Source organism: Leptonychotes weddellii, chromosome 7, assembly GCF_054177405.1.
Source record: "Leptonychotes weddellii isolate Sample4059 chromosome 7, ASM5417740v2, whole genome shotgun sequence".
NCBI classification, from domain to species: Eukaryota; Metazoa; Chordata; class Mammalia; order Carnivora; family Phocidae; genus Leptonychotes; species Leptonychotes weddellii.
This window is the reverse complement of record NC_138375.1, coordinates 97,022,118-97,039,122: the sequence shown is the minus strand read 5'-3', so window position 1 is coordinate 97,039,122 and position 17,005 is coordinate 97,022,118. Positions and strand designations below refer to the sequence as shown.

Here is a 17,005-nt window from a genome sequence, read left to right as displayed (position 1 = left end):
TGAGAAAATTATATGTACATCATGGTGGACAATAGTTAATAATACTGTATTGCATATTTGGAAGTTGGTAAGAAAGTAGATCTTAAAAGTTCTTATCACAAGAAAAAGGAATTTGTGACTATGTGAGGTGCTGGATGTTAGACTTAATTGTGGTGAACACTGCACAATATGTTGTACACGTGAAACCACTGTAATGTTAAATGTCAATTATATCTCCATTTTTAAAAAAGGGTGGGAGAGGGGCACCTCTGTGGCTCATTTGGTTGGGCGATTGCCTTCGGCTCAGGTCATGATCCTGGAGTCCCGGGATCGAGTCCCACATCGGGCTCCCTGCTCAGCAGGGAGTCTGCTTCTTCCTCTGACCCTCCGCCCTCTCATGCTCCCTATCTCATTCTCTCTCAAATAAATAAATAAAATCTTTAAAAAAAAAAAAAAGGGTGGGAGAAATTATGTTTAAGGCTAGCCAGCCAACAGGATGCATGACTCAGAACTCCTGAATGCTGCATATTTTTAACCTACTCTGAGTAAATGGTTACTTACAGAAGAGATACTTTTAGACTCAGTTTTTACAGTTTCTGTATGTAACCAAGGAGCACTTCTTTGCACTGGGGATCTCTTGCCAACATAGCTTTAAAGTATGGATTTTAGGTCCAGATAGATCTTACAAATGTAAATAATTATGAGGGTGCCTGCAAGCCACTGTATTATATAGTACTTTATGAATTATGATAAACCATAGTCTTGTTTTGACTCATAAAGTAGGCACTTGATTTGTCTTTGTCATTGAGTGAGTTAGGTTGTGTTTAGGTGCAAGTAGGAGAAGACTCAGCTCAATATTATTTACATAATAAAGACATTTATAATCCTGTACGATAAGAAATCTGGTGTCAGGCAGTTCTGCAGCTCAGTGAAGCTTTCAGGGAACTACGCTTTTTCTCCATCTTTCTGCTTTGCAGTCCTTAAGCCTGTGACTGAACTAGGACTACCATCAACACCATCTCCCATCTACTCTGCTGCTACTTGTTTTTTGTTTGTTTTTACAACAATAATAATAGGTTTTGCTTATTCAGCACTTCCTTCAGGGCTACACATATAGTCTACATATATTTTCCTTTTAATATAAACTCTCTGATTCTGTCAAACTGTAAATATTGCCCTTCTGCCCCCACCAACTTCTTGGCTTAAGATTTACCTCACTGAGATGCCATGCTTCTGCCACATACAACTTCTTTTTCTTGGTGAAGTCTTCTTAATGATTTCAGGTTCCAGATAATAAGTACTATTAGGAGACCGTATATGATCCCTCTTGTATATTTATAGCTTCCAAATAACATATTTATACATAAACTGTAATCTGGAGTTGGAGAGAATCCTGGAAATAATTACAACACAACAACAACCATGCTTTTTGTAGAAATTGTGCTGTTTTGAGTAGACATTTTATAGTAAGTAGGGAAGAAAGGGTTTGATTTACGAGCCTATTTAATAGTCTGAGAGAAAAATCCTGTGACTCTAATTATATTAACTCTGAAAGCTATACACTTTGTTTTAGACTTTGCTAAATTATTTTAAATTTCTTTCAGCATATTATGACAACACCATTTTTCATAGAGTGGTTCCTGGTTTTATAGTCCAAGGGGGAGATCCTACTGGCACAGGGACTGGCGGAGAGTCTATCTATGGAGCCCCATTCAAGGTGAAACTGAATTTTTATTGTTATTTATTTGCAAATCAGTTTGGATTGCTTAATCGAAAATGACTGTGCCCCACATGAAAAAAGTGCATTTCACATTAGTGCACAAAATCTGGTACGTATCACATGTTTAGGATTGTGCAGGTATAAGAGCAGCACTTCCCCTGTCAAGCATTCTGAGTTGTCTTGTTGCAACTTTTATGCTAGATTGAATTTAGGTGGAGCTGCAGGTGGTCATGAGGAACATGTGAGAAAAAAAACTATATAACATAATTCTTGATATCTGACAATATCTGATCTCTGGAACTCTGTAAATATAAAAAATTTTTAGAACATGCCATCCTATTTCAAAATATTTTATTTAACACTATATGGAATTTATATTAATCTGTTTGGACCATTATAATAAAATACCACTGATGGGTTGGCTTAAACAACAGCAATTTATTTCTCACAGTTCTGGAGGCTAAGACGTACAGCACTGGCATTCGGTTTCCGGGGAAGGGTCTCTTCCTGGCTTGCAGATGGCCACCTCCTCGTTGTGTCTTCACATGGTAGAGGGAGCGAGTTCTGGTGTCTCTTCCTTTTTTTATAAGGGCACTAGCACTCCTGAATTAGGGTTTCACACTTACGACATCATTTAACTCTCATTATCTCCTTACAGGCCCTATCTCCAATACAGTCACACTGGGGGTTAGAGCTTCACTGTATGAATTTTGGGGAGACACAATTCAGTCCAAAGCAGAATTCATTCTTAATTATGCATAACAGACCTTTGTAGCCTAAAATGCATGCCATAACAGGAAATCACAAGGGGACAGAAGAAAGAATTAATATAAAAAAATGTTAGAAAAAAGTGTATTAATCAAGAATAGGTCAGTGATTTGTTAACTGCCTACATAGATCTAAAAAGAAAAAAAGATTATCATAGTTAATAACAGTGGGTTCAAATAAAAACTACAAGTTAGGTTATTTATTAATCTGATGGTACCAATATCACGTTCTTTGAATGAATAAACATCAGTGGCTCTTAAAATATGATAATTTTTGAAGACATCATGTTTATACTAATGAGATAGAGGGTCTGGACTTTCTTTTAATTTTTTACTGGGTCACTGTGTGATTCTTGAGAAAAATACTTGAACTTTTGCTTTAATTTTCAGATGATAATGGCCTTAGAAAATGAGGAATGGTTATAATAAAAAAGTCTCAAGTATCACTAAAAAACTATTTTGTATTTTACCAAATTGAGATGTCTCATGATTTTAGAGCTTCCACCTAGTAGGAAGCATTCCTTTATTCTATTGTTTGGTGTAACAGAATTGCACTTTCTCATAATTACTTTCTAAATTGAGATTTTTGCTTATTATGTAATATCGTTATCTTGTTAAGTTTTTCAATTAGGCCATTTTTGATACAGTATAAAAGAGTTATGACTCTTTTTTGTTTGTTTTTTTTGTTTTTTTTTTAAGATTTTTTTTATTTATTTGTCACAGAGAGAGAAAGAGGGAGAGAGAGAGCACGAGCAGGGGGAGCGGCAGGTAGAGGTAGAGAATCAGGCTCCCCACTGAGCAAGGCGCCTGATGTGGGACTCAATCCCAAGACTCTGGGACCATGACCTAAGCCTAAGGCAGACGCTTAACCAATTGAGCCACCCAGGCATCCCAAGTTATGACTCTCTGAGCTCAAATCTTTGACAATTATTTATTAAGGAAAAAATAACTTTTTTTCTGAAAAGCACCGATTACATCATATGGCTATATTATAAACGAGTCTAGTATCAGGTCTGGATAGAAATCCTGTTAACTGAGAGACTAATGTATGTTATGTAGCTCTACCATAGCAGGAAATCGACCTTAGAGAGGCTTGCTCTGGTTCTTTGGAAAACTGGCAAATGGGACCAGTGCCAGTTCAGAAAATATTCAACAAAGACCTTTAAAAAAAACAGAGTAAAGCACATAGCACGATTATAGTAGATTCCTTGAATTAAAAAACAAGAAGAAAGGGGCGCCTCGGTGGCTCAGTCATTAAGCGTCTGCCTTCGGCTCAGGTCATGATCTCAGGGTCCTGGGATCGAGCCCCACATCAGGCTCTCTGCTCAGCGGGATCCTGCTTCTCCCTCTCCCACTCCCCTTGCTTGTGTTCCCTCTCTCTGTGTGTCTCTGTCTGTCAAATAAATAAATAAGATCTTTAAAGAAAAAAAAAAGACAGGAAGAAAGCCATTTTTTCATGACCTTTAGAATGGAATGGGGAGGGGCAATCGTTGAAGACCCTGCAATGACTCAAAGGTAGTTTTTTTGGAGAAAAAATAGAACATTCTAAAAAGTTAGATAACTTTGAGGGATGGGAACAGGGGAATGACTTAGAAATCTCTTCCCCTTTGAGTGCCCTTTTTCCATGTAAATAGGCAGCTTTCCCATAAAATAGGATAAATTTGTGGTTGAGGATATTTAGAAGATGCTTACAGGCTAGTGAAGTCAAGTTTAACAGTACTGAAGGAAAGTAAGTATTGGATTTGATTATACTTGAAAATTAGTTAAATAAAACTTTAGCATTTTTGATTAGAAGTTGTATAGAACCTTGTTAACTGAATATGAAGACCCTTATAACTGAGATCATATACTAAACTTTTTTTTTTTTTTTAATACTTCAGGATGAATTCCACTCACGGTTACGTTTTAATCGGAGAGGACTGGTTGCCATGGCAAATGCTGGTCCTCATGATAATGGCAGCCAGTTTTTCTTTACACTGGGTCGAGCAGATGAACTCAACAATAAGCATACCATTTTTGGAAAGGTTTGTGTCCAGTTATCTTCAGCTTCTATGATACATATGACCAATATATCTAGGAGCTGCCCTCATAAAAATATTCCCTGGGATTTCATTTATTATTTCTAAAACTGATGGAATATATTCCTTTTACAATGATCTATGAGGGACCACCTTAATTTTTTGTTTGTATGTTTCAAATAAGTCATTGATTATGACTTTAGAATTTTTTTTTCTAAAATCATACTAATGATATTAGCTACTGTGTCGCTCATCTGATATTGTTTTTATGTTTTCAGAAACCTAGGTATTATCTAGGTCACAACATTTAGTAGTTTAAAGTTTATTTTTGTCGATGATGAATTCCCTTAAATATAAAGTGGAAGTTGTGTTAATATTAAAACTTTTTACCTGAAATATTACTTTGAGTAGTACCTATTTAATCCTGTTCACATTTAACATCTTTCTTTAAAAGGGGATTCTGAAGGTTTTGTTTTTTCACTCTCCCTTCTAAAAAATATATTCCCACCGGTTTTAAGTCTCAGGCATGTTAGACATCTCCGTGTACAGCTCCCTCTACTGGCTCAGTAGGAATGGTTTCCCCACAGTCCAGGCAAAACTGGACTTTGTGAGGATGAAAGGGAAAAAAACAAACAGCACAACTGGAAAACTGATATTATTTTAAAACTCCTGAGAAATGCTGAATGAAAGGACCCATGCTGAAAACATGCAATACAATATGGTTGCTTAAAACTTAACAACATAGGTTAAGAAATAGGTACATTTGAACCACTACGACACGGGTTGTCTGATGTTCATAGATTTTCCTTCCTATTATTTTTAAAAAATAAAAGCATATAATAAAGTGATATTTACACTGTCATTCTGCAACGCTTTTTACAATTGCTCATATGTACCTTTCACATTAGAGACACAGTATAGCATGGCATACTTTCTGAAAGCCCATCACGGTCAGTTCCGTAACTTCTTTGAATTTCAGTTTTCTTATCTAGAGAAGGAGGATAATGGTAGTACCTGCTTTTAGGATGTTTGTGAGACTATAACAAGATAATGTCTGCAAAGCACTTACGTATGGTATTGTTATTTGCTTGTTCCACCCAATTCTAAAATCTGAATTTGTTTATTTTGTTTGAATGAAAAGTTGTCATTCAGTACGAGGTTACTTGGCATTATATTTTCACTTTTAATAAAACCTGATGTTAAATATATATTGGAAGTTCTCTAAAACTGTTATTGAGGGATTGAACTCCCTTTCTGCTTTTTCCCCTGAAGATGAAGTTGCTTTATTTGCATTATTTAATGCATAAGCTCCTATATAAAAATAAGAGATTTCCTTTTAATTATCGAAAAAATATTTTCAGAAGCCCTCCCTTATTTCCAAGAATGAACATAAGAGTTTACAGTTAAGTTTTCTTTTTTCTTTGATAGGTCACAGGGGATACAGTATATAACATGCTGCGGTTGACAGAAGTTGACATAGGTGAGGAAGAAAGACCACGTAATCCACACAGAATAAGAAGCTGTGAGGTAGGAGCATGACGTCTAAGATACAGCACTTAAATTATCATGTAAGAGAAGCGGGCTGTTAGTATTTTTCAACTACTGGATAAAGGCTTTATACTAAATTAACATCACAATTCAGACTTTATCTCTGTAATTTAAGCACAATTTCTGATTAAGAATTTTTTTTTTAAATTGAAGGTTTTGATTTCAAAGATGAGACTTTAGCTGATAATCCAATGTATGAAAACCTTGACTTATGAGGGAAAGTTAGAAGAATTAGGCTTATTTAGCTCAATGAAGTGCCTTCCTAGGTAACTTCAGAGTGACCCTTCATTGAGGAAATAAGGTCCTTAGAAGCATTTGATTTGGGGTTAAAACTCTGAGTTTGTCTTGCTTACTAGGTATTATGTTTTCTTGAGTATTTTTCCCTTTTGTAAAAGAAGGATAAAATACCTTTTACTTAATTGCACATAGGATTATCAGGAGAATCCAGTGAAGCCATGTAAGTGGAAGTACTTTATGTAGTAAATATATCACTAGACTTATAATAGTTATGTGAGCAAAAAATACAGATGTTAACATTAACGCAATTAAATACTGGTTTTAATTTCTTGTAAAATTTTTAAAAATGGAATAATGTTTTCAAAATATTTTTTTCATAGGTTTTGTTTAATCCTTTTGATGACATCATTCCACGAGAAATAAAAAAGCCAAAAAAAGAGAAACCAGAGGAAGAAGTAAAGAAATTGAAGCCCAAAGGCACAAAGTAATCAGAAATAATAGAATAATAGAAATTCATTCATTTTGTTTCCTTTTGTAACAACTGTTTACTAGTGAGGGGGAGGCCAGTGTGGACCAGGAAGATATCTGAATTATGAGGGCTTTGTTTTTCTAAATATGCATTTCTCTTATTAAAATACTGTATGTAACTTAAGCTAAAGAAGTGTTGTGTCACATGTTTGTATGAAATCTGTATTAATAAATATTTATGATCACTGTAGCAATTATTTATGTAAATGTGTTGTTAAGAATTTTTGTTTGTTTTTTTACTTGTTTTTCAATTAATATATGCTCTGTGTAAAAAACTTGGAAGGTCAAGTATGAAGGATATAATGACTGCATGGTTACATAATTTAACTGTTCACTCCTGTTTTGGAGTAAATAAGTTTCAGTATTTTGTGAGCAATATTTTTCACATTATTAGTTTTGTCTATTTTATTAAAATAGATATCAGAGAGTTAGATTTCAACTTCCTCTTTTAGTGAATTGTAGCATCCATATTAGTAATTTTAGTGTATTCATAGTTGTTAGATTCAGACAGTTCCAAATACAGTCCTTCCTGACTCCATTTATAAGAAGCAAAGTGTGTTCATATTTCTGAGCCTCAGTTTCCCCATCTTGTAAAATGGAGATTATAATTACAACATCTGGTTGTTAGGAAGAGAAAATGAGCAGGGGAATTTGAGAACACTCAGTGGCATAGGTATTCAATTACATTTGTTTCTTTCCGTGACATCCAAAGTATAAGGAAGTTAAGCTGCTTTTATAAACTGTCAAATGGGAGCCACTTCAATAAGCAGTTGATGTCTTGTGGCAAAATAAATTCTTATATAGCGGAGTATTTGATATTCTATTTTTTGATTCATTTCTTTTGACTAATTTTATCTCTGGGTGAAAGGTCACGGTCACCATATTCAGATACCATATTTCATCACTATTATTTATCTTGACAACAGCCCAAAAGCTGGGTGTTTTTGTTTTTGTTTTTAATTCATAGCAAATATATTAGGGATGATGTGGTAGTCACTGACTGCATCTAGGTTTTGAAATAAAAAATTCCTCTTGTTGCCAAATCTTTTATTTTTTCAATATTTGAAAGAGTTTTAATAACTTATTATTTATCTTCCTTGAGATGTCTTTAGTTTGAAGGCTCATAGAAGACAGTTTATTCTTCCCCATGGGCTATTTTTTTTGTTAAGTTTATTGCTTATATTTTTTTTGACAGTGTTGTGTAACTTATCAATTTTAAAGTATTTTATGACATTTTTAAAGATTAATTACTTCCTATTTGTAGTGCTCTCAGGGCTATATATTTATTAGGTTTCCAGAAAACTCCATTTTGCTAACCAGTTTTTATAAATATAAAAGGCTTAATTATTTCTGTCATGCTTGACTTAATATATTTAATGGTAGTGCTCAGGATGGATCTTTGGTCATTTGTTTCATCTAATATACTAAATATCTGGTGAGAGGCCAATGCCTTAACATTATGCTGAAAATACGGATCCTTAGTATATTTCTGCTGAATACTAAGTCATATTGTATATTCCTGAACAGTTAAAATGTGTTCTTCTTGTAAATTCTATTTTAATGCCTTGACAATTCAGCATTTATAAGTTTTGTTTAATTTTCTCAATTTTCTTTCATTCTTATTTCCTTTTTTCTTTCCTTTTTTTAATAAGAAATTTTAGTTTACTTTCATTTGGAGAGGAAGCTGAAGAAGAAGAGGAGGAAGTAAATCGAGTTAGTCAGGTAAAACTCTAATCCCTTTGTTCTGAATTATAAAAGGTATTAGGGTCTGTATCTCACTCATTTTTGTATCTCCTGCTATATATATGGCACAGCATGTTTTTCATGGTACACAGTCAAGAAGTGTTCATTGAACTGATTTGTAAAATGATTTGTTGTCAGTAACATTTGCAACTCCTAAGATGATATGCTCTCTTGAAATTAGAGTTTTGTGGGGTTTCTTAACCTGGCTTTTTTTTTATCAGTTAGAACTAGAGTTAAAAAATGATTTAACCTTGTAATTCAGATTTTAATTGCTATTTGTTTTAAGTGGTTTGCTAGATGATAATGATTATGATCATTATTATAATAAATAGTGACAGACCAAAGCTTTTATATTCATTTTAATATTATCTATCTATATTTATGAATGTCATTAATTCTCATCACAGCCCTTTAAGATAGGTATTATCATTATCCCAATTTTACCCCAAAATAAATTAAGGTATAGATAGGTTGTAGTTTGCTCAGTCACACAACCAGTAAATAGCTAGAGCTAGGATTTGAACCATGTAAGATACATGTATTTGAATTATATATTGCTTCCTGGTCTTCTACCCCACCAATGCTTCCACTCGGCCTTTAAGTATGGTTTTCCTGAATATCACTTTTGACACAATACTCATTGCGGAAACACCTATGCCTTGACAATATTAGAGCAGTGAATCTGTTAAATATACTCCAAGAAAATCATCCTCATCCCTCAGATGATGAAGAAATGGAAATTTGTTTGGAGAGTGAAATGGGGGAAGGGGTGGGGGTGGGGGTAGCCTTTGATACAGGCAGTTTAGTGGGTTACAACAATAGTGGAGGGTCGAGGGACACCTGGATGGCTCAGTTGGTTAAGTGTCTGATTCTTGATTTTGGTTCAAGTCATGATCTCAGCATCGTGAGATCGAGTCCTACGTCGGAAGATTCTCTCTCCCTCTCCCTCTGCCCCACACCTCCTCCCTCTCTAAAAAATAATAGTGGAGGGTTGAAATGTTGAGTTTTTTAAAAAGTGGACAATTCCTGTTTTTACATCTGTTTATAAAGAAAATCATAAGGCCTTTAAATCACTCTTTAAATAGATTACCTTTTTGCAATGTTTAAAAAAAAACAAAGAAAGAAAATTAGTGAACGCAGAGACCTAAAGGGTTAGAAGTTTTGTTGTAGTAATTAAAACTCTAAACCTATTTCTGACCAACACTGACCATGTGCTTCCCTCATCATAGAGGATGGTTTTGGTAGGCTAATGTTGGACATATAGTAAGCACACTACTTCTACCCATTGCATTAAGACTGAATTTGAAACGGACATGTGTAAAAAACGTTCTGGCCACAATTTTTTCTTGCTGTCTTCAGTATTCCAGATATTTGATACCATGGATTCTCAACTTCCACCTGTATACTAATATTCTGAACTCTAGGACACACGGACGAATATTATTTCTGGGCTCTTATCCCACATTCTTGATTTCCTTTAGGAAACCTCTCTACTTTAGATGTCAAAATTAAATTCATCTTTATATGAAAACCTCCGTTCCCTAGGCCTCATCAACATTATCAATCACTCTGGCACCTCGATATCTCAGAAGTTATCTTCTTTAGATGTCAGTGCACTAGTCTTGCCTTATTCATGATTCAAATTTCTGCCTTATTAAAATGAAAGATATACCGTATGTCATGATCCTGTGGGTATATTTGTAAATGGACAAAACCACAAATGTTAGAACTGGAAATTGCCAGGAGTCCCTTTCACTGATGTTTTCTAAAGATGTCAAGTCTCCTTACATACACATGCCTTCCCCACAACCCCCCCCCACTCCTGTTTTTCCTTTTGCTTGGGGTAGGTTCTCCTTTATTTGGTTAATTTTTGTTTTTCCTTTAAGATCTAGCTCCACTATCAACTCTGGACTACCTCCGCCTCCCTCCCCTACCCATCTCCCACTCAGGCTGAGTTTAACTTCTTTCCATGGTAATCTGTCTGTGGCTATCAAAGCATATGTTATACTGTACTGTACTGTAATTATTTTCCTCTCTGCTACCTGTGCTAAATATTTATTTTATGTAACCTCTATAACAGTCACGTGCTATAGATGTTATTATTCCTATTTAAGGGATGAAATCAATAGGTTAAAGGTTAAATCACTGGTGTAAGACTGTGTAATTAGGAGATGGTACAATCAGAATTTTGGACTTAGATTTCTATAGCCATTTAAGTCTCTAATATGATTTTGAATGCTGCAGAAGCTGCTTCCTTCAAGCCCAAGCCATCGAGAAGGCTGGCGGGAAATTACACTGCTAGCACAGCATTCTGGGGTGGAAGGCAGCTCAGTGCAATTGGCCCCTTGCCCTTTCCTAACTCACACAGGGGCCTGGATATTAGGCTGAGCCGCCCTGAGGAGAGAACAAGGGTAGGAGAAAGGAGTTTTTCTATTAGTCTTTTCGTTGAATTAAATTTCTGGTCTAAAGTAAGTTTTATTCACCATTACTTTGAGGTCGACTTTACTAGGAAATTAGTTTGAATTTTTTCTATTTGTAACAACAGTATATATTAAATGTTTAAAGCATATCTTCCTCTGCTGCTTACTATTATACAAAGTAAAACAAACAAAATGTTTAACTTACACTGACTGTGGTGAGCCTGATAATCCTAAAGCACTCAGTGTTTGCTACAAGGTTGAAATGTGCAAGGATACCACTGCAGATAGTGTTGGCTTGCCCTTTATGTTGCTCTCGAACCTGAAAAACACTTCAAACTGTGGAAAGACTAAATCCGTTCCTTCCTTTTTGCCAAGAAAATTGCAACCTACAGTCCATTGTCATGTGAACAGTATAAGCCTAGTATTGTGTCATCATATTGCTCTCATCTGACTCTGCGCTTTGTGATAAAATTATCAGATGTTAGTTTCTGACTCTCAAGTCTGTATCTCTAGGCTGGCTTGCTTTTCTTTTCTCCAGCTGCCTACTGGCCATCTCTCTCTGTTTGAATATCTCACTAGTAACCCAAGTCCTGGCCAAGGCTTGATTCATTATCTTTGTTTCCCAGACTTTTCCCTGTTTTGTGACTTCTTTTTCTACTCCCTGGTATCAGTATCCTCTAGAGGAGAATTTTAGATTCTGACTTTTTTCTTATTCTTTCTCTGCAAAACCAATTTGTTGCACTGTTCTACCAATTTTTCATCCATGACATATCTCAAATTTTTTCCTTTTAATTTATTTTGCTACTACTCTCGTTCAGGCCTTCATTTCTAGCCTGGGCTGCTGCCCTAGTCTACAGACTGGTCTCCCATCTCCTTGCTCTTCCTTCCCTTCCACTCATTACCATCAGAACAGTCTTCCTGAAACCTCATTAAGATGTCACAGTTGCTCTCTGTTGACTATAGAAATAAGGCCGTGACCCCCTTTACCAAGTCTGCCCTCTAGTTTACTTCTTAAACCACTTTAAAACCACTGAAAAATCAGGTCCAACACTGTTTTAAAAATTAAAAATTAAATCCCTACACCCTCCTCAGACCTACGGAATTAGAGTCTCCAAGGGAGGGGCCTGGGAAGCTGTACTTTTAATGAATTCCGTGGAATTCTTATCAGGGAAATGTAGGAAACACTGTGTTAGCAGAGCTGAACTATTTGCTGTTCTACATATATGTTTTGTGTTTTCCTTTCTGTATGTCTTTGTTCATGTTCTTTTCCCTGCCTGAAGTGTCCTGTCCCATTCTGGATGTCAAAGTCATATTTATTTTCAACACCTAAAATACCATCTTTTCTAAATGTCTTCTCTTAGTCGTTCCTTTTTCTTATCTAACCTTTGCCTGTCTTGTGATACTTATATTTTCCTTTTAAAAACATCCATTTTGTTTTATTACACAAGAAACATTCAACTGTGTTCTCAATGTTTACTAAAACATTATACCCTTTTCTTTCTGCTTTATTAAGACTGTAGAGTCCTAGGCTGTGAGCTCTCTGATGGTAAACTGTGTCATCTTTGGGTGGCAGTGGGTTGGAACAGAAAGAGCATGAATTTGGGATCATACACATTCATATTGGCACTTCGCTTTCCACTGATGCTCTGTGACTGGATAACAGTCTCTCTCAGCCTCAAGTTTCCTCTTTGTAACATGAAATAAGGATGTAGATAGTCATTACTTCGATACAATATGCAATCTCAGAAAATGTTTTTGAAAGTCAGATGTCTTAAGCAGTGTACTCTGTGTTATAATTTATATTTGATTCTCAGAAAGCTAAAGAATATCAAACAATCTCTGATATGATTGTGATTATGATGCAGAAGCTGCTGCCCTCATGCTAAGGCAGTCCAGAGGGTTGGCAAAAAACTTCGCCAGCAGTTCAGCTTTCTGGGGTTAGAAGCCTTAACTCGGCCCAATTGCCTGAGTGCTCTTCCTGAGCACTCCCACTGGGTCCTGGATAGTAGCTTGAGCAGCTTGGAGAGCACTGGGGTACAACTGTATATCATGACCCCCCAACAACCCATTCTCCACATGTGAATGTGTCTTGGCACATTGTGCAGAATCTTCAGCTTATAGAATTCAGCTGTTTTGTCTGTTTATATAATGGAGTCATGAATAAGTTTAGCTTGAGAAAATAGAACAATGATAAAAAAAATCATTGAAGTTTATTGGCTTGGAGGAAAGGAAATTTCTCTAGAGGGCATGAGACAAATTCTAGAGTGAATCAGAATGGAAGTTTATTTTATTTATTTTCCTTTTGTACTGTATTTCAGACTTTGAGAATCCCTCCAATACATTTTACCTTTGGGGTAAAATGAAACCTTGGTAAGAAAAAGGAACACTAGCCTGAATATTGGGAAAGTATGACCAACAGATATATTTCTGAAAAGTTAGCCTTACTGTTTTTAAATGTGTGTAATAATTAGAACCAAAGTGAAGTAAGTGTCTTTTACAATGACTAAGAACAATTTTCAGTTTCAGTGCTTGCGTGAAATTAAATATTTCTAGAGGTCCTGAAAATAATTGTTTCATTATTCATTTGCTTATCAAGTTTCTTTTTTCAGTGACTCTACAGTGTGTTAAGCTTTATTCCAGAACCTGTCTAACATCACAAGTTAATAATTGGTAAAGTCTGAATTGGGGCTTTACTTTATGTGAAAGGAGAAATAAGATAGAGTCCCCTCTGGTTTATGGATTATCAGTGTGGGATTACAGACACTACTTCACCCCACTCATTTATTCATGACAAGGTACCTCTCCCACATGGGTTAGCTTTCCTTCATTATTTATTTCAGTATCTTTCTACTACCTGATAAAATCTCTTTTAGAATAATAGAGTTTTATAGCTCAAAGGGATGTAGTCCAACTTCCTTTCTTTATAGATGAGGAAACTGAGACTCTGGTTAAGTGACTTGCCAGGCTGACTTCATTTCCTTTTTGTTAGGATTGCATGATAGGAGGATGCCATAATAACATATTTTGAGTTTCGGAAAGCACATTGTCAGTCTCTCATGATATTCTTGTGGACAACATGAGGAAATGTGATCTGGGAGATAGTATAGTCAGATGGATTTATATCTGATTGAATACTTCTGCCCGAAGAGTGCTTTGTTGTCAACCTGTGCATGATTATTTGAGCTAGTAAGTTAAAATGTAATAGGAGTACATGTAAATTCTATACTTGAATTTAATGCAATCAGCTGAATAGGTATAAGACTTAATAGCCTGTAAGCCCTAGTTGAATTATTAAGAGTAAGGTCTCTGGGGGCGCCTGGGTGGCTCAGTTGGTTAAGCGACTGCCTTCGGCTCAGGTCATGATCCTGGAGTCTCTGGATCGAGTCTCTGCTTCTGCCTCTGACCCTCCCCCCTCTCATGTGCTCTCTCTCTCTCATTCTCTCTGTCTCAAATAAATAAATAAAATCTTTAAAAAAAAAAAAAAGAGTAAGGTCTCTGGAATAAGAAATTTAACATTCTTTGCATTTTGGGTGGTCACATTTTCAGCGTTTTGTTCAGTTCAGAACACATTTAAGAAGGATACTGACAAAGAAACAGAGAGAAAGAAGGAAAGAAAGAAAGAAAGAGAGAGAAAGAGAAAGAAAGAAAAACTGACAAACTAGATGCATTCAGAGGAAGGGAGGATCATGAGGAGGATGGTGATAAAGCCAAGAACCACTGCACATGGAGAATGCTTGAGGAACTGGATATACTTTGGAGAAGTAAAAACTAAGTAAAAGTATGATCCTAGGCTTCAGACATTTGAAAAGTTTTTATGGAAGATCCCTCCTTTCATTTTGCTTTCTTAAATGATATTTGTATTCAAATGTCTGTACTGGTTTAAAGTTTACTCCTGAATCTTTGTGTATAATTTAAAAACAGATGTCAGAAAATATTTTTCAAGTGAAAGCTTACAATCAGACAAGTAGTTTCCATGAGGCAAGTTAAACAGTAGGTTCATCATAAAAGTATCGCAATAGCTAGATTTAAAAATAGTGATTAAACTGTGCCACATTCACAGTGATACACATAGTATTTCTCTCACTGCAAGATATGCCAATATTTTTACTTCAAATCCCAAGATACAAAAAGGCTTTTTTCTCACCCAGAAAACATTATATTGATAGACAAATACACCACTTTTGAGAATAAAATAAGAATGCTTTGTCCTATCCTTGTTTAGTCCAAGAAATTAAACTTCCCCAAAAGGTTGGGATCTCGGGGGTGGACATGGCATGAAGAGTGCCGCTAGGCCTTTTGCACAGAGGCTCTAAGAAGTGTTGAACAGTCTAATTTATAAACTGTTTTTGCCTCATTAAATGGTATTAAACTTGATCTTTCTAATTGTTTATATTTAAGTAATTTTAAAAAGATGTTAATATATTTATATTCATCTCATATTTCTGCTGTAACCAATTACCATAAATTTAGTGGCTTAAAGCAAAACAAATCTAATATGTTACAGTTCTGGAGGTCAGAAGTCCAAAACAGATTTCACTGGGCTACATATTGGGGTATTGGCAGGGCTGCATTCCTTCTGTAGCCTCTGGGGAGAATCTCTTCCCTTAACTCTTCCAACTTCTAGAGCCCATTTGCATTCCTTGGCTTTGGCCCCTTCCTCCATCTTCAAAGCTAACAATAGCCCATAGCGTCTTTCTCCTGCTGTATCATTATGAAACAGACTCTCCTGCCTCCCTCTTTCACTTGTAAGGACTTTTGTGATTACATTGGGTATACCCTGACAATCCAGGATAGTCTCCTCATCTCAGAATCCTTAATTTATCTGCAAAGTCCCTTTTGCCATGTAAGGTAACATATTCACAGGTTTTGAGGACTAGGACTTGGACATCTTTAGGGGGCCATTATTATACCTACCAGTCTCTTTGTATTTAAACTAAGCTCTGTGTAGTATACATCATAACAGAAATTGTTGTAGTTCATTTTGAGTTCTAGAAGGTAAAACTAGGATTGGTTGGATGGTTGGAAATTACACATAGACTTTTTTTCCCAATTACAGAGAGAACTGTCCAACAATAGAAAACATTTGAAAAGGAGTGGTTTGTGTGTGTATCTGAGGAAAAGCTCCTTTCAGGCGTTGAAACGCCGGCTGACTAGTCAGCAGTGATGTCAAGGAGATTCCTGCATTGGGTGGGAGACTAGATTAAGTGGCCTATCAGATCTTTTTTAACTATTAAGTTTTTCTGTCTGTGCTAAAGGTCAAAGAATGTAATAGGGCTCTTCAGAGAAACAGAATACATGTATACATGTAATTCTGTGCAATATAGCCAGTATGTTTGAAAAACAATTGTGTGCATTTATTTTAAATTACTCTTGTGAACTATCTTCTAAGTTTTACTATCTGCATCAAAGAATTAGTTTAGCTGTATGTAAATCATACCGAAGATTTAGTGTTTGGAAATAGTAATCAATAAACTTATTTTGAAGAATTTATCACTTTTTGGAAGAAAAGGTATTTTTAAAAACAGTATTTTCAATCAGTGTGAGAGTTAGCTTCTTATTTATAAAGCTTTAATTTATATTGAAAATTTCAGGAACATGCATCTTTTGCTAGCCATATTTTACCAGTACTAGATTTTATGTAAACGTGTTATCTTGTCCTTTTGGAAAACTTATTTCTTCCTCACTTATGATTATATCCTACATTTTTTCCTAGAGCATGAAGGGAAAAAGCAAAAGTAGTCATGACTTGCTTAAGGATGATCCCCATCTCAGTTCTGTTCCAGCCGTTGGAAGGTTAGTATGCTACAAGTGTGATCCTAAATTATTTTCTGGCTCAGATATTTTCTTGCTGCCTTTGTGAGAAAATGGTCAGTTCTCTCTCTTCTTTTTTTTTTAAAGATTTATTTATTTGAGTGAGAGCACGCACTGCAGGGGTTGGGAGTGTTAGAGGGAGAGGGCAAGAGAACCTCAAGCGGACTCCCCACTGAGTGCAGAGCCCAGCATGGGGCTCAGTCTCACATCCCTGAGATCACGACCTGAGCAGAA

General features: G+C 35.7%; 1 protein-coding gene across 2 annotated transcripts in view; it reads left to right on the top strand.

Annotated features, from left to right (window-relative positions):
- The window catches only part of CWC27 (CWC27 spliceosome associated cyclophilin), a 193,941-nt gene that overhangs the window by 14,109 nt on the left and 162,827 nt on the right, over positions 1–17,005 (top strand). For both annotated transcript variants that reach the window (XM_081826812.1, XM_006732516.3), the window contains exons 3-8: positions 1,584–1,696; positions 4,347–4,490; positions 5,913–6,011; positions 6,650–6,753; positions 8,450–8,519; positions 16,674–16,753. In XM_081826812.1, the coding sequence (XP_081682938.1) occupies positions 1,584–1,696; positions 4,347–4,490; positions 5,913–6,011; positions 6,650–6,753; positions 8,450–8,519; positions 16,674–16,753 (610 nt within the window). The remainder of the gene's footprint in view (positions 1–1,583; positions 1,697–4,346; positions 4,491–5,912; positions 6,012–6,649; positions 6,754–8,449; positions 8,520–16,673; positions 16,754–17,005) is intronic.